The following is a 22,628-nucleotide window of genomic DNA, read 5'->3' on the forward strand; positions in this document are numbered from 1 at the left end:
CTGATTGCTCACAGAATACAGGAATTGTCCACGGAAATAACAAAATTGATTTGCAAAATGCTATGACAGCATCTGTAAGACAGAACTCAAAATTAATGTGTGCTTAAAGTGAAGGGTCATCATGAAAAATTTAACTTTTTAAAGTTTCATTGGGCAAATTCAGTTCTATTGGATCAGCTGAATTTGGGAGAATATTTTTGTCACTGTGCTACAGTGACGCCTCAGGTATCAAATGCAGTATTCCAATCTGCTCATGTGGTAACAAAAAGGATTAAATCTCCAGAGGTAAAAGCATTCCTTAAAAAAAAAAAAATCAGCAACTTGCGGATATAACTAGGAAAAAAAATACCGGAAGGGATTACTGTCCAGATGACTTATGCTAGGCCACAAGACAAGCCATGGTTTGTATTTGGAAGTCATGCTAGGCTTTTCTAGGGCAGGGATGCAGCACTGAACTCGCTTCAGAACATACTATAGGTGTGTGAGCACCACATGGCTTCCACAAGGCATTTACAAATGTCCTTGTTAACAAGTGGCTGAGTCCATTGTGGAGAGAGTCAAGATGCTTCTGTCGTTGGCATAGAAGGGATCCGATGAACTCCATGATCTAAAGTAACAATAAAAGAAAAGTTTGGCTGACTGGGAATTTATAATCTAGAGGTGAGGAAAAAAAAAACGTCTATGAAAGCAAAAGTTAAAAGTGTTATGAGATTAGGCAAACCTAACTCTTTAACAGACTAATCTATTAATTTCATGTAGGCACCTGCAATTCACTCAAACCTTTGAAAATAGACTGCAATTCATCATATCAGCTATGTCACTAGCAATTCAGTGTTTAACCTTCTGCCAAAGTTTACTCAGCTAGATATTCTCATTGCTAAAATGACCAGAGGTTGATATGCCAGTTTTACAACTGACATTTTAATATTGTGCCTCAAGGAAAATCAGAATGTTGTGTGTGTGTAGGCTGAGGCACTGTGCATGCTACAGTCTGATAGAGCTGAAGCTCATGCTAGTAAAGCCTTGTGGAACATGCAGCTAACTGTGCTCACCCAGGGTACAGGTGTTCTAGTGTTAAACATCCAGGCCAGCTCGAGCTGTAAGTAGGCCAAACTTACCTACAGCCAGGAACTGATTTCATCCCTGACTGTCAAACTGAAGTTAAAGGCATCAGGAAAATGACCTAACACATCACAGCTTTCAATTCAGATGGGATCTCACAATGTCTTTCTCTTACTTATGAAGAAATATTACTCTTGAACAATTTTATAGGACTGTTTGTGAAAAGCTGAAAAATAGAAGGTTGGAAGGGAGGAAATCAAGACATCAGGAACTCATCCTCCAAATTTGTCTCTGTCAGAAATCTGCTGTTTCTTTAGAACTTTTACATGTGGTGGTGCCTTGACACAAATACCACTAATGGGAGACCCAAAGAGTTCAATAATGAATCCTGCTGTACAAGAAACGTATGTGATCCCTCATCCTTAACATTGCAGTGACTGACAAGTTGACAGACAATTTAATGGAACAGACAGACAAAAAAAATGCATTTTATGATACCACACCATACAGTTCATATTCTAACTGGTAAACGAAGCTATAAAAGACACTTCTTGAATACATTTTACAAGCAGTAAATTAAGTACAAGAGACCATATTCCTGTGGCCCGTTACTCCAAGCATTTGTACAACTTTGATTCAAAGTTTCTATCAAAATTTGGTTTCATGTTCAGTTACTGTATTTGACAGAATATCATATTTGACAGAATATCACAAGCACAGAATACAACACAAGCTAATTACAGTAGTATTATTTCAAAATAGTCCTCTTCGCTCCACAGCACTCTCACAGACGATGGATTTATCAGCATTGCTTCATTCAACAAAAATAATTTGCAGCTACCTCCTAGTTGAATAAGAAGCTGTTTTACAAAGCACAAGTATTTGAAAGACCAACCTGTTTGGGACTGCACAATTTTCCGAAGGTATGAGCTTAAGGTAAAAAAACAAAGCAGCTCAAGCTCATGAAACAAGCATTTTTAAATCACCAAATAGATTTCTGAACTGTACCTTCAGCATGTCACAATTTTTAACTGTCTAATGTGATTTAAGCAATTAGTACATTAAAAAATAAACAGACTTTCACTTAATATCAGGAAAGTGTAGGGGAAAAACAAGGCTTAGTACCTTGACTTTTAGACTAGGTTTTGAGTGTCAATGTTGAAAGGAAGGAACCTAAGTCATTGAAGGAGGCAAGTAAGACTGAAATTAAACAAAAGTCTTTTCTAGTTGTACGTAAATTTAAGTGAAACGCGAAGATTAATTTCAACCAGAGGCAGAAGCAAAAACTACAGAACTTCAAGCCCCTGGGGTAGCACCATCAGTTTTGCATATTCGTTAAACATAATACTAACTTCAGTGTTCTAATAACTCTAAAATTAGCCAGCTAAATGTAACTTCATCTCAAACTTACATGAGGTAACCAGACAAGAAAGCTGAGGAAAAGCAGTCTTCAAAAAATGTTTAATATTCTGTCAAATATGAGTTATCTTCAATAAATATTTGTAAGTTATTAAAGAAAGAAAAACTGAGTGGAAAAGAAGGAAATTTAAAAAATGTAAATGCACTGCAGAAAATAATCCACAGAATACCTACCTTATAAGACTACAAGATACTAAGGCAAAAGTAAACTAAAAATTTGCCTTAATTAGGCAAAAATAAATTTGAAAAAGTAGCGTGAGAAGTTCCTTATTTGAAAAGCACAGTTTTACACGAAAGTGGAAAAAAAAGACCAAAAACTAAGAGCAACTGCTACCAGAATGTTGATTTTTAGATCAATTAAATGGTCACCTTGTAGATTAAAAATTCTATTAAATTTTTATTTTATACATCATGCCCACTTTCTATACAGCAAGAGTTTGAGTCAAAAATGTACTTCATCATAACAGTTCATTTTTCATATGGAATGAAACACTTTGCATAATCATACCCTAGATTGGTAGAAACGTTGAATAAATTTCATAAGCAAGCCAGAAGAGAGAACCTGTGAAACCACAGACACTGTGTTCAACACAAGAGTTCAGAACAGAGATGGACTACATACCAATAGCTAAAGGCAGAATCAGAAATGACAGAGCTTGTCAGTAAAAATTACCCACACAGGATTTTATACTGAATGAATGACATCACAACCTTTAACCAAAAGAGACAAAGTTCTTGAAATACAAAATGAATTTCCTTGAAAATGTGAAGTGCAACTTTTTCAAGTTTGCCTTTTGACCAGTGAAGGACCATGATATCATTCAGGGACTGAGAGATTACGATGTACAAGGGACTATTTTTATTTCTACCCCCAAATATTTCCATGTTTGTTAGCTATCCCTCTATTTGGAAACGGGGAGATGGCACATGAGCAGATTTAGGAAGAGCTTTTCTAGCAGTTACGCTGACTGCAAGAGCAGCATTGCTCCTTGGATGTATTCCATTACTCTTAACGTGCTTTTATCCCACTGAGGTTTGTTTCACATGTGGTTTGAGAAGGAAAAAGATTTCTTTAGCACATACTTTGGAATGACACACATGATTTTGACAATATACCTCCTAGAACTGAAAAAAAAAAAAGTTTAAAATTCTTAGAACCTGAAGGTTCTGTACTGTCATGACTCTGATTTTAGAAATAGATTATAAAAGTTATACTACAAAAATATTTCATCTTCGTATCAATCAACGGCTGAAAGTTTTCAAGACTCTCCTTCTAACAATGAAGTTACATTTAAGGGGGAAAGCGTGAGCCTTTTGTGTATCTTCAGGAGTAACGCAAGCTCCAAGGTAAATATTTGGAGGTTGTACATCGAGAACGAAAGGGAGAAGTCTTTTAACTTTACAAACGGCTGATTTGTGAAGGGGGGGAAAAAATTCGTAAAAAGGAGAACAAAACCAGCAGCAAGGCTTGATTTTCTGAAGAGAAGACTGTACAAATCAAGAGAAGTGACAGAAGATACAACACAAGAGCTTGTAGTAAGCCAAACTAAATATTTTAGTGGAAACCTTTTGAAAACAGTTCTTCCCTCTCCCCATCCCAAAAGAAAGCACTCAAAAAGAAATAAGATACTAATCTTTTAGGATGAAAAAAAGTACAATAAAGAGTTGCATTTCCTACTTAAATAAGCAAAACCTGCAGCCGGTTTGCTAGACATCAATTGCTGCAGGCTCATCAGGTTCCAGTTTATAGGAGAATCGTCTGCAGCAAAGGCTATTGAGAGAAATGCCACACCTGTTGACCCGGGTTGGACTACATCTTCCCATTAGTCGTTCCAGCATTCTTCTAAGAGATGTGCATGCTGTTTCCCCATCTGAGAAGCAGCACATGGAGTCCAAGCAGTTGATACCTGAACGTGCCTCAGTAAGCTGGAAGGAGGAAATAAAAGAAAAAAAAAAAAAAAATCATCATTACTCACAGATTCTAGCATTGGTGATGTTATCAGAAAAATACTCAGGAAAAGCAGGTTTTCGTAAAGTTAGAGTGTTGAGTATTTTTCAATTTTATAGAACTAGAATTGTGAATAACATTACCATTTCCCTTCCTAAGGTCTATATACCTTACAGTTTGATCTTCCCAAGGTTTGAACGCAGCCTCGGCAAGCACATGGGAATCATGCAGCACCATCTCTGCTTTATGTTGGAAATACACTGGTTAGCAATTCCCTGTGTCAGAGCTGTAATGACTCTCAGGAGCAGAGTGTCAGGCAGTTTAGCTGTGATGCCTTGATTAACGTCAGTGGAGGTACTATTTATACAAGCTGCAAGTCTGCCTTATTTTTAGGGAAACCTATCAAAAGAAAGCTTTGGACCAGGGCTGCAGACTACAATGCAGCAACCTGACTGTAAGTAGTACTTTTTATTCATATGTTGAATGCAACTTTTTATAATAATTTACATTAGATATGCACATTAGACCATAGATACCCTTGGCTTGCTAAGAAACAAAAGTGCAGTCCTGATTTTGTGAATATCTTTTGCCTAAATGCAAACAAGGCTGATGTCAGAAAGGTTCAATCATGGTCATGCCAGCATGAAGAATAATTCAACATTACCATAACAAACTTTCTACTGTTCATTCTTTTAGGTGAGAAAAACACCCAAACAAAATGAGAGCACTACAGAGATGTATAGATTTAAGTGCCATTTATCAGTGTGCCCCTCTATTATTTTTGTACACTAGCCAACCACAGCATAACTAAAGTCTGACTGAAATTTGCTGCTGCTGGAGAGAATATCCATGGTTGACTTCAGCATCCTTTCCAAAAGGACCTAAAAATGTGGAGTATGGAATGTCTCAGACACTCTATGAAAGCATTATGTCAAATAAATGTAGAACAGACAGGCTAAATTTAAGCATCCATTATCCTCATCTCATTCTCAGACACCAGTGAATGAAGAAATCTGTGAGGAGGCATCTTAGCCTATGACAGGACACAGCTCACTTAATAGCCTTCTCCAGCTTTTCACCATGTGATTAAAGGTAGCTAACTCTTGTCTGAAGACTTTGGTTTCCAATCACAATTTTTTTCATGCCACCCACACTTGCCCAACACCACAAGAAAAGCAAAGAACCTCAGTTTCCTATGAGAATGGTTTACTATGAGTGGGCACATTCCCTCCTAATCCCCCAAAACAGGCAACTGGACAGATTACATCTTCATAGCAGAACAACTCCTATACTACAAAGAAGAGGCAGCTAACAGAAGCAAGAGGAATCTGGAAATCCAAGAGAAAAATCCCAATGGTAGGGCAAGGAGGGAGCACTCAGGCAGAACTGGCATTTCCATGCATCTTCTCCTATGCCTGTCCTTTCCTCAGCTCTGTTCCACATTCCCCATGCCCCTTCCAAATCTTCTTGTCACGCTGCTTCATGTGACGCTTACAGGATTGTCAGCTGACAATCAGCTGTATGAACTTACAGAAAGCTTTACAAACTGAATGCCTTGATTTGGTTGCTGCACCTCGGAGGCCATGAGTGAGGGCAGAGCACACATTTCTAACTCACACCCACTGGGAGTTCTTCTGGACACAAAATGAACATTGACTACGACAATCAACTTTGGTCAATACCTGAGACACAGGAGCATAAGCATGGTAACTGACAGGTCTAAAAAGGGTTTTGGTTAAATCAAATCAAACCACAACACAACTCAACAGAGTTTGAGTTCTTGAACACCCTTATTTGATGACCATCATATTCGGTCACAATTGTACTGTCACAGAAGATACCATAATTAGGAACAGCACAATTTGCAGCACTGCAATACTGGCAAATATGACCTTCACAGCCACTTCATACTGAGCTCACAGTGAATCAGAAAAAATACAGAGAGCAGAAGGAACTCCCTAACAGGAAGTCAGAAAGCAAGCTCCCTGCTGCACATGCAGTGATCTTCACAGTTGTGTTTACAGAAATACAAAAAAAACCTCTCAACATTTCCACACCTAGGATTTCAAAAAGAGTATTCAGTTCATCCATTATCCCGAGGGAGATCAAGTAATACCTTTAAAGTTACTATAAAAGGCCATATTACAGTGCTTGTAGGTAGGAGCAGATGGACCAGATATTTTCTTCGCTTAGAATTGGCTGAGAACTAACAGTCTAGATATTATTCAAAGAAGGCAGAAAAAGGAACCAAGAGTCACCTCAAACTAGCTTCCTAGGAGTGAACTAACAGCTCTGGATTTTGGAGGGATGGTGTTTCTTCTTCACTAGAAGCTCTTTTGTTCTTCTTAAGTTAGACACTCAGAAAAAACTAGGATCATGCTTGAACCACAATTCATGGAAAAGTTAACATTACTCTTTTTTAGAAAACAGCAAATGTGACCTTATGTAAGCCTGGAAATAACATTTATGTTTTATCAAAGTCACAGTTAAGTGTAGAATAATACCGGGAGAGCATTAAGGACAACATAAAAATACATTCAACTTCATGTGTAGATATTATTGTGTAACTCTGCCTGGTGAACATGGATTTTTATATTTATATTCACTACCTGGAAAGAAGATATTTATATTATACTAAAGAGTCCCTTTTCTCACTTTTCCCTCTGTGGTGAACAATCATGATCATAGTTTTACATCAAAGTAAAACCTGGCACAGTAAGGCAGTAGAGCACAATGGTCTCTGGAGACCTGAAACAAACCCTCAGGAAACAGAAGGCAGGAGAGACGATGCTTTAAAAAATCATTAATAAGTAAAGAGAAACATCTGATATTATTTTCAGCCCAAATATTAATAAAGTCTTTTCATAAGGTAAGATCCAGGATCACAATAAATATAATACTTCGTATGATAATGGCCCACTTCATGTAATAAATCAAAAAGCAACTAAAGTGCAGAATTAAAGAATGATTCAGTTTGGTAAGGAAAAAAAATCAAACCCACATACTATGATTCTTGTAGATATCAAAAATATGGGTAATTTGGAGATGGTGCCGTGACTGCCTATATATGATATATATAAAAGTCTATATACACACACACATTAGGGTAGAGTGGGTGTACTACCTAGTGAACGTAAGAACTGTCGGGTAGGCTAGATGGGTCTAGCAGTTGCCTATTGTCCTCCCCTCTGTGCCTGCTTTCAGCAAAGTCACCTGCTGAGCTGACTGAACCCTTATCTTCTTCCATCTAGAAGGACAGAAAAGCAACAAATCTTATAAAGCGCCATGCTTGCATTGCTTTAAAACAGTTACCATTTTAACACGAACTTTCATTTTTCCAATGTGTTCTTGAGTGAACAAGGCATATTCGCAAGGTAAAGAGACTTTTTAAAGTTAATCAGTAGATCAAAAATGGTTTATCAGTGCACAGGTTTTAGAAGCATTCAGTCTTTTTGCACACCATAGACTACAAAAGCAGAACGCCCAACAAGTTTGAAATCTAGTTAATATTTTCCAACTTTGGTGTTTCATTTTTTTCTCCCCCTTCTAATTCAGTTTGTTTGTCTTAATACAAGGTACCATATACCACAAGACAGACATTTCAACTAAACACTGAATGACACTGAAATATACAGTTGGGACTTTTGGACAGGAAATGTCGTTAGTCCTGTACATCAAGCTAAGAGCATGCAGCATAAATCCTGAACCCAGGTCCTAGTTGCCAGCACGTCTGATGCCACATGCAAGTTTCAGAAAAATATACATGAGGTGGTTATTACTAGTCCACAATTAAGTTTAAACTTGCTCCCTACAGTAAAGCTCACTTTCTTTAACCTTTAACATACTGTATACCAAAATTCCAAACACTTGAAGTTAAAATTTTGAAAGAAAATGTAAGAATGTTGACATTTAACAGCTTCATTGGCATTTTTATGTTTTCAACCTTTTTTCCTAAGTTTGTTTTTACTCTTCCTCTAATTGAACTAAATAAACCTACAAGTGCCAAATTATTTTTCTATTCTGAAGTCATTAGAGAAAAGTATCTTCAGGTAAGTACATCTGTGCACTTTTGTGACTGAAGATAAGAAACAGTCTATTCTTCTCTCATTTATTCTCTCTTCCTGCCATAGAGTCTATGGATTAGCTAACAGATCAGCACCGCACTATGCCAACACAATATACAGACCTGTGAAGGAAGAGGTTACCCTTGTTCAAAGTTTAACATATTAAGATCTTCTGGGTGTACTTCACTAGTGCGAATACGTGTTTGCACGTGAATAGTCTTCCTGGAAATTATACGTTCCTTACAGAAAAGATACACTGTAAAAGGAACAGAAACCTGTCTGTTCTTGACTTCTACACAGCTGGGTTGGATCAGATAGGAAAGCTTTTAGGAGGGGAATCCTATGAAACAGTAACTAGAGGAAAAAGGAGACAATTAATGAAGGCCATAAAGCCAGGGCCAGGAGTCTGGAGAGGCTAAAGAAAGCAGATTTGTATAAGGATGAATGGAAAAAAAGGCAACACCACATTCATGGGTCTGTAGATGGGCAAAGAGCAGGGTCTTGGCTGTGCTAAGGTAAATGCTATAGTTTTGAAGTCCCAGATATAATGTTATGCACTGACAGCCTTCCCTGTAAATAAAAACCTTTTCTGTGTTTTACATATCCCTAGTATCGTGTACCATGGTAGCACATTGTCCAAAGGTAAAAACTCTGTCAATGTCGTTAATGCCACCAGGAAGCAGAATTAGAACATCTATCTGAGCATCACTTCTTACATGTGGCTTAAGATTTCTGACAGTTCTTATAAAGCACAGAGACAGGTATGTATACACACACACACAACACTTGGTTTACAAAGAAAAAAAAACTGAAATGAGGTACAACAGGACCCTAAGATACATATTTCACATGTTCCCAGAACAGGAGAGACCGCTACAGAGGAAAGAAGTACTTGGTCCCCAGTTAAGCATAAAGCCTGCACCTGACCTGTGCTGCCTGAGCTCCTCTGCATCCTGGGTCACAAAAGCAACAGTGAAGTTCAGAGCTACGAGTTTACAGGCACACACAAGACTGAATTTCTGATTTACAGGAGTGACAGGAACACTTAAAAGTCCCCCTCAAAACTCTTAACTGTACATCAGAAATGTACTTAATAGAAACTTGAACATTTTTTGCACACTGTGAAGCCTAGGGACATGGATTATAATATCATCCTTGCCTTTTGATTTGCATCATAAAGGTATTTTCCTTTCACCTATCCACAGAACAGTAAGCGCATGTGCAGACCAAGGCACAGCCAGGGTTCACCTGGCGCTATACGCCTTCTGAGGCTTATAACACATATTTAACAAACAACAAAAACCAGCCAAAGTATGCATTCTGCAGTTACAAAGGATGCAATTACTGGGTGGGTATGTACAAATGAGGTGTGACAGGATTAGCTGCTTACAGCTACACTCACCAGGTAGCTGTTTTGTTTATGTGCTTACAGTTTTCTTCCCTTTCTCTGCTCTGCGGCTTTTGGAAAATATCTGCCCTGGACATCACAGAAACCAACCTGTGGTCTTCATTCCAAATGAGTTTTTATTTAGCATAGTGAAGTGAGCAGTTTCAACCAATTTCTTTTTTCTGTTTTAGGTAAGGACCCACAGGATAGCTTCTGAACTTTGTTTGAAGACTACAAATAAAGAATTAGAAAAACCCAAGTCCTTCTTTCATTCTTGTTGCACTTTACAACTTCAGCTGCATAGTATAAGGCACTCAGTGCTTGTATTTCAGGTACCCAATTCTTAGGCACTCAAGTGTAAGAATTTTGACATACAAGAGAATCAGATTTGCTTAATCATTTGTTACTCATGAAAAAAAAACACAAAATTTTCCATTTTTTAAAAACCCTTTCCCTAAGTGTAACATGAAGAAAATCCCCTCAAGTTAGCAAGCATTCTCCCTGGTTCAGTATTTTAATAGCTACAGTGCTGCGTTCATGGTCGGTTTTATTTTTCTTTTACAACCCAGTTGTATAACTCTTAAAATGTGTTTTGTTTTGGAAAGCTAAATATAACCTTTTGTTATAAAACCTCTGGTATAGATATGAGACACCATGTAACTCACTTTAATAATTCAGTGAGAAAACAGAGGTTTACTGAAACACATTTGTCCAAAGTTTTAAAAAGGTAATTTATATATGACATAGATAAACCAAGAATTTTAAAAGCTAACTTGTAAAAGCTTTTGCAGAGGAATCTCCTCAATATGTTGCAAAGTTTACTAAAAATCAAGAGGTATACTGCAGTTTGCCCATTTAAAGCAAGCGCTGAATTTAAAAACAAAACCACCCACCACTACCTCCCTCAGGGGTTTGGAAATCTAAGCTGATACATTTCACAGTGGGACAACTGAGAGCTAAACAATAGCCATTTCAAGTTTTGCCTTGCAAAGGCATAGCACACTCTCAGAGGAAATAAACCTCCCTCTCCTCCTTCTCCCCACTTTAAAAGGACTTGTATCATCTGTTTCAATTAACCACTAAAAATTCTCTGCTAATCATTTACAATGTTAGCTTCCTGCCTCCTACTTTGCCTCAGTTAAACAAGCAGCAATCAAGTTCCAAAAATGTAGAGTTGGTTGGTTCTTCTAGAACCTATTTGTACATTTTTAAACAACACATTCACCTTAAAAAAGTATGTGAAAGAAATCAGTTCTTTGCATTAATTCTTGCTATAGAACATAGAAGTAGATAAGGGTGGGCTAAAACATCAAACAGGTTGAGACATTATTGATGCATATGAATGTTTCAGTCTTACAAAAGAGAACCAGCATTTGACAGTATTTCATGTACTGAGCTCCATGCATTTCAAGAGTTTCAGAATCATAATGATTCACCTACACAGACACATGTAGGGTTTGATCTTCTTTTGAATAATTTTCTTGGAATTTGTAGCCAAATGCCTTTAGGAATATATATCTGTACACACTGAAAACAAACAACACTCACTTTATAGATGCACAAACCAAACACAAAAAGCCTTAGCTGCACAAGTGTATGTAGGCACTCAAAACATTTTCTGCTCTTTCAACAGAAGTGAAAGGAAATTAAAATGGGCAAACAACTCACAAGAAATTGCTGCCTGAAACACATGGACCTTCCTGTCACAGCCTTATAAAGCTGAAATTATCCAACATGCAAAAAGCGCTGTTAATTTTGATCATAAATTAAAAGCATTATAACCATGCTAGAAACTGTGATTATTTAAAAATGGATGCAAGAAGAGCTAGACCTGTATTCTGAAAGTTGAGCATCATGCTAGGAATGTTTTTTCCTAAAAAAAAAAAAAAAAAAAAAAAAAAAGCACGTCCAAAACATGCTACTTAGGAGAAGCATTTGGCTCAAAAACACAGAGCAAAGCCAAGAAATAACCAAACTGAATGTATCTGCACTACAGGTATTGTCTTCTCAACCCACTAATATTCATGCCTCTTCCCATCTCTCTCAGCACTGGTTAGTTCACCTTCAGCATGCATAAGAGTTGATGAGGAACTGTCCCTCCTACTCTACCTAATTTTGCTCAGCTGATTCCTTGCCCTGGACAATGGCTGCAGTGCGATGAACTCGTCACTTAAAGCAACTCTGTTGGAGTACATCTACAATTGGACAGAGAAGGGATGGAACATACATGTCAGTAAGTAGCAGCTGTAATTTTTTAAGAGAAAGACACAGGACAAGACATTGTTATTTAAGTGGAATACACATCATTATACAAAACACAACCTTCAGGACAGCTCCTGGGATCATCACAGACAGTTATTGTTTGGTAGGATCATTCTTAAGTATATCTTAGTACTCATATTGGAAAAAAAAAAAAAAGGCCTATGCACTTTTACATCTATACTTTACCAGACATCTTTTTTCAATATTACCTTCTCTCCTCAATAGTGCTGCGATTTATATTTACCCAAGGATTTACATTTTGATTCAGATATATCTCACTGGCTACTTTCTCCTATATGACTCTGTAACAGATCTGTAGTCAGAAACTGCCCAGAAGCTACTTCACGACAACAGACCTAAGTCAAACATATTAAGATGGATCTTCTTTTAGTTCAGGAGAAAAACCCTTGGAACACAGAGGGGAAAAAAAAAAAATTACATACATGCACCCTTAGTGCATTAAGGAATGTAAAGTTAACCAAATTTATCCCTCTATAAAAGTCAGCTCATGCCTGCTTGTTAAATTTTTAATATACTGACTTCCCAAAATGGTACTGACAAATTTATTTCAAGTTGTGACAGAACAGTATTTGCATTTGAAAGTATACCTGCGCAGAATTTCTCAAGTGTTTCTATCTCATACCAGTTAAATCCTTTTGCTCTCTTATGAATAACTTGGCTACATATAACATCTAACTGATAAGAAACAGATTGGTGTTTGATGCTATGACTTACACCAAATAAAAGATACAAAACCAAGTTCCTTACATGCTAAGTCAAGTAAGGTAGGTGCCTGTGGACACAGTGAATTCAGAAAACTAAGTTGGGTGACTTGCACAATTAATGTGCTCTTAGTTTCTGAAAAATTAAAACAACAGAAGCAAGTATTTGGAACTGAAAAACCAGGGTTTTTTTTCCACTGCTCCTGGGAACAGTTTGTAATTTAAAAGATGGTAGACAGCAACAAATAAGTTAAATAGTTGCTGTTAAAAAAAAACCTCAAACCATTAAAAAATCAGTGATTAGTTCATGTAACAATTTATCCTGCCCTGATAGAAAGTAACTTAGTAACTGCAAACTAAACTTTTTCTTTCCCCCAAAATTTAGTCCTAAAATTAAAAATAATTAAAAATATTCAGTTATACAGAGGGTGTGCCTACACTACAAAAAGAGGCATCTAAGAGAGGATATTGCTCTCTTAAAGCAAAGTTCCATATTCACTTTTTCAATAGCTTCCAGTTTTTTTCAATTTCTTCAGTGTTTAGGACAAAGACATTCTCCAAACCCATTCTCTCTGAAATTCAGAGTCCTTTCCTCTGCTTTGAAATGGAAAGAAAAATATTTACTGGACCTATTAAACAAATCTAATGAGCTATAATCATGAAAGAAGCATTCTGTCACTTCTTTACAATAAATGTGCTAAGTCTGCCATCTGTTCAACTTCACTTAGGTCTACTTCCTCACTACAAGAACAGCCAATGGAAGCCAGTGGGGCTGATTGTTCCATGAAAAGGAAAAGTGTGAAAAACCCAGATTAAACCTCAAGACAGGAACAAATGATGCCTTCTTTTTCCAAATATGTTTTCAGCTATGATGTCACTATCAGACAGAGAAAACACTGAATGGAAGCTGAGGCAACTCTGGTCAAATCAGGTTTCAGATACCTCGACTTTGCAATATCAGGATTCAAGTGTTTTCAGAAAAAACATGGTTTTAGTAGACATAGCCTCTAATGCTGACACTGTCAAATGACAAAGTAGAATGGAAATAAGGAAAGAAACAAGAGATGACTAATAGAGATGCACAGGAAAGGTGTATGACATTCATCAAGATTCTTCTTAAAAATAATAAGTCTGACTGTGCCCTTGATGACACCGCTGCAACGGAAGCAAACGAACAGACAAATTCTTTAGAAAGCAAGAGAATGCAGCAAGAAGTATATAGATAAAGCTAGGGAAAAATGATGCAGGCTTTTTGGAATTTAATTCAAGTGCTTTAGGAACATGAGAAACCTCCACAACTGTATCAATACAGTACCAAACAAGCAGCTGATGTACAGGAAGGAAAGAGAAGTGTTTGATAAATATTGCCACTAGCTTTTGAAGGGAGGAAAAAAAAAAGAAATGAAGTATCACGACATCTAGATTTTTCCTAAACCAAGACTCTTTAATACAAAAAAAATACAATAACATGCAATCAAGTGTCTTATCAAGTCTACTTGAACAGTCTTCTGAAAGCTAGTGGATATTTATTTTTATATCTCTCTATTATATTCACTAATTTCCAAGACTGGAAAAAGCAGCTAATATTCCAGTTTTGAAAAGGGACTAATGGGCCACTTTGGCTAGCAAGAGATTTGTCAGCATGATGTTGATCCCATGCAAATTAAGAGAATGCTTTACATAGATCTTTTTTTAAACACACAAATTAGAAGGGTAATGTAATTTAGGCAAATCAACATGCACTTATATCGATCTAGTTACAGGGTTATATGCTAAAGGTAACAGTAATGAGGTAAGGCAGTTAAGAGTTCTGGACAGGACGCAGCTCAGGATAATTTGGATTAAGAAACTAGGATACTACAAAATTAGTATGTCACACAAGTGGACTACAAACTGCTAACAGGTTTCAGAACAGAACTGTATATTGGATATCTATGTCAAGTGGGTTCTTTTATTCACTGTCACATTTTTTTTTCCCCTATTCTATGGGACCTCTGATCAATGAGCTGGAAGAAATGAACATAATTACTCGCAGATGAGAAAAAGATGCAGAAGACACTGGGCTACTGATGTGTATTGGCTTATAAACTGCATATTGGTGGGGGATTCATTGTTTCCATACTTGGCATTGATGTATGCTGTGCTGGAATACTGTGTCCACTAGTAAAATTCAAGATGAGGTTGAGGAACAGTGAAGATTACAGGAGAAGTACAAGAATGATTAAAAGACTGGAAAATAAACTTTTAGACAAAAGATGCAAGTTCAATCTCCTTATCAGGGAGAAAAGTAACTTAATCACAGACCTAACCATGAACAAAGCAAACTGTTAACAGAAGGCTTTTCAGTTCAGAGAAAAAAAAAAAAAGTGTAAAAAGATAAAATGCTAAATACTGAAACCAGACACTATTAGAACATCAAGTTGTGATGGATTCTCCATAACTGTCACTTAAAAAGACATAAAACTCTCAAACACAGATGAGGTATTTACCTAAAAGACAGGCTAATTTCAACAAAATAATTTCAAAAGAGCTTTTGTAGCCCATTTCAGGCAAAGAGAGATTCTATTATCACAGTATATCTTTAGACCTCTTTTATGAACTTACAAAAATGCAAAACAGATAATCATCTTTAATTACATAATAAAGAATAAAATATATGGCATATAGAATGATCAAGATTTAAGAAAATCTAATAAAACAAGTCCTACTAAAGTAATTTTTTTTTTTTTAGTCAAATTTTAAGAACTATTCAGTAGCAATTACAGTTGAAGACAGTTTCTAATACTTAGACAAAAATGAGAATAAGCTACCAACTTTAAAGCAGTACAAAAATCCTTTCATACAGTTACAGGGTGAGATGTAAAAGACTGAGTGACTCTTTTATAAATAATTCTACTATTGTTAATATCAATTACTTAAACATAAATGTTATTTCCTTGTAAAATGGTGTCCTAATTTTGATTTAACAACTACCTTTTGAAATGAGAACACTTTTATGCATTAAATATGACAGTAACGTAAAAGGATAATTAAGTACCACAGGAAAAGAATTAGTTTACAAGTTAGATTTTAACAATCATGTTCTTTTAGCTATTGATCAAGCTGGATCCAAAAGCATAACATTACCTGAGCTTTTTCAGTACTTGTTGGTTGTAGATGTCTGTACAGCACTTTCTTCACAACATCAATAAACAAACAAGCAACTACTATGAGGATTATGGCAAACCAAGCAGAACCACTTGACAACAGTTGAACAAATACAAAGTACATGTCCTGGGTATGTAAAAATGGCCTGAAAAGTTAAAAGAAGTGGCAATTACTAAAAGAAACTTCTAGAAACAGAAGTAAAGCACAGGCAGGCTCAAGTGTATGTGACTTTACATCAAGCAGCAAGTCTCACAGGATGCAGAGTTAAAACTGCATAGTGTCCATGAAGTCTAGCAATCTGTTGGACCTGACCTGCAGAGAAACTCTGGGGAAGGAGGGTCCTGAACTTTTGACAGAAACATTCTGTTTTTGTTTTAAATTGGGGTGCAGGAAATCAATCACGATCCTATCCCTTCAAGACCCCAAAATAAAAAGAAAAAAATGCATCCCTTTAGCAATTCAAACTGCATCATTTTCATTTCTGCTGGAAACATTTACCTATTACATAGCACCTTTGGGAACCTATGTAGTTTTTAAAAACAAAAATGCCTTTATAGTCACCTGCTGTTAAAGACAAGTAAAGCCTGTCCTTGAGCACAGAACAGCTTAGCAGCACTGCTCAGACTTCTGAAAGAATCATCAAAAGCAAGTGGTTTTTTAGGTTTAAAAATTTATTTTCTGACACCTGTCACAAAATTCAGAGCAAGATGGTAGAACATAATACTTCAGTGTTTTTTCATAGCTTCACCTATCATATGTGCTATAGAAAGGAGAGAAGGGAAAAAAAAAAGGAATCACTCACCAGATAATTCCCCCATAAAACAAGGAGAATATGAAATAAAATACAATGGATCCCCAAGTAACAAAATGGTTTATCCATGTCCAGAAGTGAGTTTCTAGTGCCATCTAAAACAAAGATAACTTCAATGAACTTCCTTTTTCCTTCCACTTCACAGAAAATGATAAATTCCAGACAGTATGTACTTAGGAACTTCCAGCTCAAACACTAAATATTGCTGTAACGTGCAAAAACTACAAAGAACCACTTTAAACACCACTGAAACCAAATATAAAAATAACTTAAATCATTAATCTGGAATCGTCAAGAATCAACTACTTCTGAATAAGTTTTGTATCAATTTAAAATTATTGCTCTATTACATATTTGCATATATATCCAAGCACAGAGAGTAATTAGTATAATACCATACCTTCATTGTAACAGTTATAACCATAACGGTGAAGACCAAAGTACCAAACGTCCAGTTCCCAAACATCTAAGAAAATGGCAAGGCAAAAATCATGGAAGAAACAACAACAACAACAAAAAATCGGTTAAACACATTCACAGTAAGTTAGATTCTTCAAGTCAGCTACACTAATGAAACAAGTCTGCAGACATAAATTTGTGACAACTAATCATCATGAAAAAGCAGGGAGGACACAACATAAGCTACTACAAAAAAATACAGCTTATTGCTAAGAGCAAAATTAATAACCCACAAGTCATCTTTCTTCTTGGTTTAAAACAACCACAAAGGCTCCATGAAATATGAAGAAAGTCCAAAACAGCAACATGAAATGACAGGAAAATGAAGACATCAATTTGATCAATTAAGTATAAGCACCCAATAGAAAGCAAATATTGGGTAGGTATTCAGTTTAACAGAAGTGCAAAACACTGAGTTTAAACATTCTCAGATCATTTTCAACATGCAGCATCATCTGAAAAGTCAGTCTTTAACCCAAGCACAATTTTACAATTCAAAAATAATGGTGCCATTGTATTTTTCGAAGAAAATTCTAAGGAAAAGACACTTTGTTTCAAGGCTAATAAACAAAATTAAGCTTCAGTTCTAAAATGCTGTATCTGTCACTTTTGTGTTCTCTTGACCACGTAAATTAAACTACCAATACTCTGAAACAAGTTCTACAACAAAAAAATCTCTGCTCTGACATTCAAGCATGGATGCCAAGTTTGTAATCTATTTACACACACATGCTACGCAGACACAGGCTGCCATTCTACAACCAGTCCAACCGCTCAGCTCTTGTAAGCAGCCTGGGAGCTGAAACTGAAGATTTTGCTGTTTCGTAGCTATTTTTGCCACTGACATACTAAACAATTATCAAGCCCTCAACTCTGTATTTACTGGTAGTGAACTAAGCAAGCAAAGAGAAAGGTACTACATGCAGAGTTGGTTTGTTAGTACAGCACAGAGGCATGGAACTGGGATTCACACAGTTGTAGTCCTTGTTACAGAGTCTGACTGAAAAAAAAAAAAACAAACCATCAGCCTGATCATAGTGCTCTCAACTGTTTTTCTCATCTTTTCACAAGGTATAAAATTGAAGCAGCTATGAGTCTGGATTTACTGATGATTTTGAAGACCTTTGTTATAACACGTCTTCTGAAGCCTTCTCTTTCCTTCACACACCAATGGTAATGTTTAACAAGCTACATGCTTACTGCTAACTCCTGCAATAACCTTAAAGTAAAGTAAGACTACTGCTCCTTGAGTGACCTGTGAAAGAAAGTGTCTTTGCTAACACTGCTCTTAATGGTCACAGAGTTAGAATGCAAAACGTGAACAGTTGCTTGCCACCATTTTATTTTTGAACACATTTGCACTGTGGATGCTGCATCCTTTAATCCTGTGAAGTAACAGATACAGTATTTTGTATCTCCTCCTCTTCTAAACTCTTACCATTTGCCTGTTAGGTTTCAATATCTGACGACATGCACAGCATGAAAAAGGGGGGAGAGAAAAGAACTAAAAGATCAAGTTGTTGCACAATGTGTCGAGGTAAGCCTAACAAGCCACCAGCATTAACAAATTATTTACAGTCTTTTCTGTTCTGCTTTGCTCCAAACTGAGAACTTGGAATGAAAATGTGAGGCCTTGTGATAACACTACCCTTTATCACACACAGTTATCACTTATTGAAGACTTTTTACATGAAAACACTTTAGCAGTACAAGTTTCTCTTGCCCTTAACTTTGGCTTTTTCAGATATTTGTTAAATTTGCAACATAGTTTATGCACTGATATTCTAGTGCAATAACCAATCCTAGTTCAAATAACAATCTCCTAGCCAACACAGAGAGGTAGAGAGTAACTCCAAATAAATTCTCAGACTCCTAAGTCACATCACAGAAAACATGAGAGGCCAAAGGGCATCTGAAAACTAAGTACATACAAAACCTAGAAGGTAACATACAAGAAACCATTAGAAGAACCTTCTCCATAAAGTCTACATTAACACACTGGTCTAGACTTAGAGAAAATCTGTTCCCCAAACTAAACATCTGTTACTAAATGCAATAAAACCGGTCTGTTCCTGCCTTGTAGATGCTTTCTAAGCAATTAGAAGTGAGGTGCTTTAACAACTAAGAGAGATGCACAGAAACACAGTGATTCATAGTATAAAATTACTTCATTAGAAGAGTACAGAAGCTCTTTTATGAATTCACCAGAACTTCCAAGTCACACAGCTTGTAACAAATTACAAGAGAGGACACACACAAAGAGAAGTCAGTTGTAAGGGACATTTTAGTCTAAAGCATAACTATTTTCGCATTCTAATCAAACATCTCTTGATGAAATTGGTACTCCAGCAAGCTGCACCACTTCCCTGTTCCTGCTCCTTTCTCTGCAGGGATGCCAGCCACCAGCTCACATGCTCATGACTTTGACAAAAACAGTATATAAAACAAAGTTCAAGACATCCATAATACAATTATTATATTGAAAGAAATGTTCTTCATGGACACACACTTTCTGACAACATGTCTTGCAGTTTCCACATTAAGAAATATTACTCTTGAGAGCACCCATGAATATTGGCAAAGCAGCTCTGGTAATTACAGAGTTTGTAAAAATACAAAAAAAAAAATCTTAGAACACAGGAGGATTTAAATAAAAATAATTAAACACCCTGTCCTCCCCCTCCCCCCCTTAAGAAATAACACAAGAAATACAGTGGTAGAATAATTCTTATGATATACCTGGCCATTTCCCAGCAGAGAAGTGTCCTCTCCCATTAGGAGATACGAGCCATAAAAGAAAACAAATGCATGAAAGAAGCCCAGGATCGTCCAGTAAAGAAATGGTTTAAATCCCAGATGGGCATTTTTACTGATGTCTCTGCAGAAATAAAACAGATTTGGATTTCAGAATGTCTTTATATAAGCCATCAGCTATTCACATTGCATGACTGCTACTGCTTTGAATAAATGTAACTTTCAGCTGCACCAAGATACGTTTAACAAATGCTGACATACAAAAAAATACATAAATCATGGGGGGAAAAAAAGAACTCTGAGCTCTCATGATTTGCCTCTGCTTTATGCAGGGATCACCAATGGCAAGGGTCTCTAATGGGTCAAATTCAGAATAGCAAAAACTAGAACTCTTCTCCCTGGAGCTGGAATTGCAAGTGGATGAAAAAGGCAGACCTCATGATACTTGCCCCCTGTTCTGCTTAAAAGACCTTTAAGAAAAGGGAAACATCTAAGAGACATCTCTTTTTTTACAAAAATACATACCTTTTTCTCCATAAAGCAGGATGCAGTGCAATGTGCTACCACTGGGAAGACATCTAATTCTACAGGAAATCACTTCCACTCTTCATAAACCATTTTGTGGCCATTCCCCTAACCACAGTGTCCTAATTTTTCATGTGTGTGTCTGAGTGATCTTCAGCTTCTACATGTAAGGGAGACAGCTGCCAATCATGTAAAGCTGACCCAAGCTTCCAATCTTAACATGACAGGCATAAAAAGATGTTTCTCTTAAAATACTCACATTAATTTTTAAATGAAAACTATGTAGCTACCGTTATTCCTTATCTAGACGGTTATTAAAAATTCCACAAATTACAGCTAAAAATACTATATGAATGTATAGCAGCAGGTGCAGACTGATGTCACTGTTGTTCTAAACCACACGCTGCTGCGGCACCGCACATCCGTTATACGTACCGATAGAGCACAGGTTTACTCTGCAATATGTGCGGATGCACATGCTGTTCAAAAAGACTGTATATGAGGACAGGCAAGGAAGTGAAACAAATATTGTACAAAGTCAGGTATACACTGTCATAGAGCGTCTGAAAATGGAAAGAAAAATTATTTTGAGTTCTGTGAAGAAAAAAGTTGTTTATAGTTATCAAAAATCTATTAGCACGCTAAGCAGCAACAAACCATTATGTGAATTTACTAGTTAGAAAAAAGGTCTGCTCACATAACTATCTAGTAACATCAAGCTATCAAATATAGAAAATTAAGCTGGATATTTGTTAAGTACACAATCAGTACTGCTCCTGTGTAATTCTTTCCCATTTTTTTAATCTATTTACCCTGAGTGTTTCACATGCATTTACCGAGATGTAAGGCATCCAATACTTACTTGTTGTGAAAACAAACAGAAGAACTGATATAAAAATTGTGGTGTAATAAAGCACACATTCTGAAAAAAGGAAAGTGAAGGAAGTACGTTAATCCTCAGTATGTGCCTCACAACCCTAAAAGATATTGCTAACTCTTACAAGCTGGTAAAAATACACAGGGAGAGTATAAAGCATTTCAGCACTTTACTTGGCAAAGTGAAGCAATATGCTTTGCTCAAGTGTATTTTGTTTGCCCTTTGGCACAATGAACTTGAAAAATACAAACTTTATTACATATGCTTGATGAACATGTGTGTTTATAAATTCTTGAATGAAATGTGGAAACTTATTTTGCAAAGACATTTTAAAAAAGAAACCGAGGGGAAATGGTTGGATTTCTTCTCCTTGAATACTACTTGTACTCCCATAATCAAGCACATTGTGCTTAAACACATAATCAATGTGTTTCATATACATAGATATATGTTATCACACATATCAATGTCTTCATATAATCATTATTGAAAGGAGAAGAAATCATCTATTTCTACTTCAGAAAGACAAATTGATTTGGTTCGTATTAAATCAAACAATAAAGGTTACACCTTTACATCTTTCTGAAGAATGCATTTCATTTCGTGCTAGTAATACTGCTTTCAGAGATAAAGCATGCCTGCCTCTCAGCCCAGACAAACTTATTGTGGTATTTAAAACCTATTTCTAGGTGGAAGTACTAAACCATTTCACAGTTCAACTACTGCATTTGGCTGTAAAACTTTTTTAATAAGCCCAGGAACAGAGATGTTTAACCTGTTTCCAACAAAAATCTTTGACTGGAAATAAATTTCTTTCTGGGGAATAGTTCCACATTTCAGTTCCTGTGAACTTCACTGGCACTCTATGAAGACTTACCTTATAAAAAAAGTACTGTACAAGGGTTGCTATTCTAATATAGTAAAAGTGCCCATGAACAAAAAGCAACTTGGAGAGGAATTTAAACCGTGCTATTGCATAGTCACTGTTTCTTACAGCTTGTCTTCCTTCCTTGCCCATGATTCCTGTAATATTTGGGAAACAAAACAGAAACATTAAAGTTTTAAAAACCAGCAACATACACCCAAAGCTACAAGTTCTCTTTTCCTGAACTTCAACTTTATAAAGACATCAGCAACTTTCAGTTCTGAAAGAAGGCATTATTCCTGACACAACTAAGGAAACAGCTCATT

At 36.4% G+C, this 22,628-nt stretch overlaps 1 protein-coding gene across 1 annotated transcript in view; it reads right to left on the minus strand.

Moving 5' to 3' along the window:
* Window positions 1-263: 263 nt before the first annotated feature.
* ATP11B (ATPase, class VI, type 11B) overlaps window positions 264-22,628 on the minus strand; it is a gene marked incomplete at its 5' end in the record, with an annotated part of 28,589 nt that continues 6,224 nt past the window's right edge. The window contains 9 exons of the mRNA XM_008945430.1: window positions 264-607; window positions 4,274-4,407; window positions 15,991-16,156; window positions 16,814-16,917; window positions 17,223-17,288; window positions 20,021-20,159; window positions 20,996-21,123; window positions 21,423-21,482; window positions 22,315-22,460. Coding sequence (XP_008943678.1) covers window positions 526-607; window positions 4,274-4,407; window positions 15,991-16,156; window positions 16,814-16,917; window positions 17,223-17,288; window positions 20,021-20,159; window positions 20,996-21,123; window positions 21,423-21,482; window positions 22,315-22,460 — 1,025 coding nt within the window. The remainder of the gene's footprint in view (window positions 608-4,273; window positions 4,408-15,990; window positions 16,157-16,813; window positions 16,918-17,222; window positions 17,289-20,020; window positions 20,160-20,995; window positions 21,124-21,422; window positions 21,483-22,314; window positions 22,461-22,628) is intronic.

The sequence above is a fragment of the Merops nubicus genome, unplaced genomic scaffold (assembly GCF_000691845.1).
Source record: "Merops nubicus isolate BGI_N331 unplaced genomic scaffold, ASM69184v1 scaffold48118, whole genome shotgun sequence".
Classification (NCBI taxonomy): domain Eukaryota; kingdom Metazoa; phylum Chordata; class Aves; order Coraciiformes; family Meropidae; genus Merops; species Merops nubicus.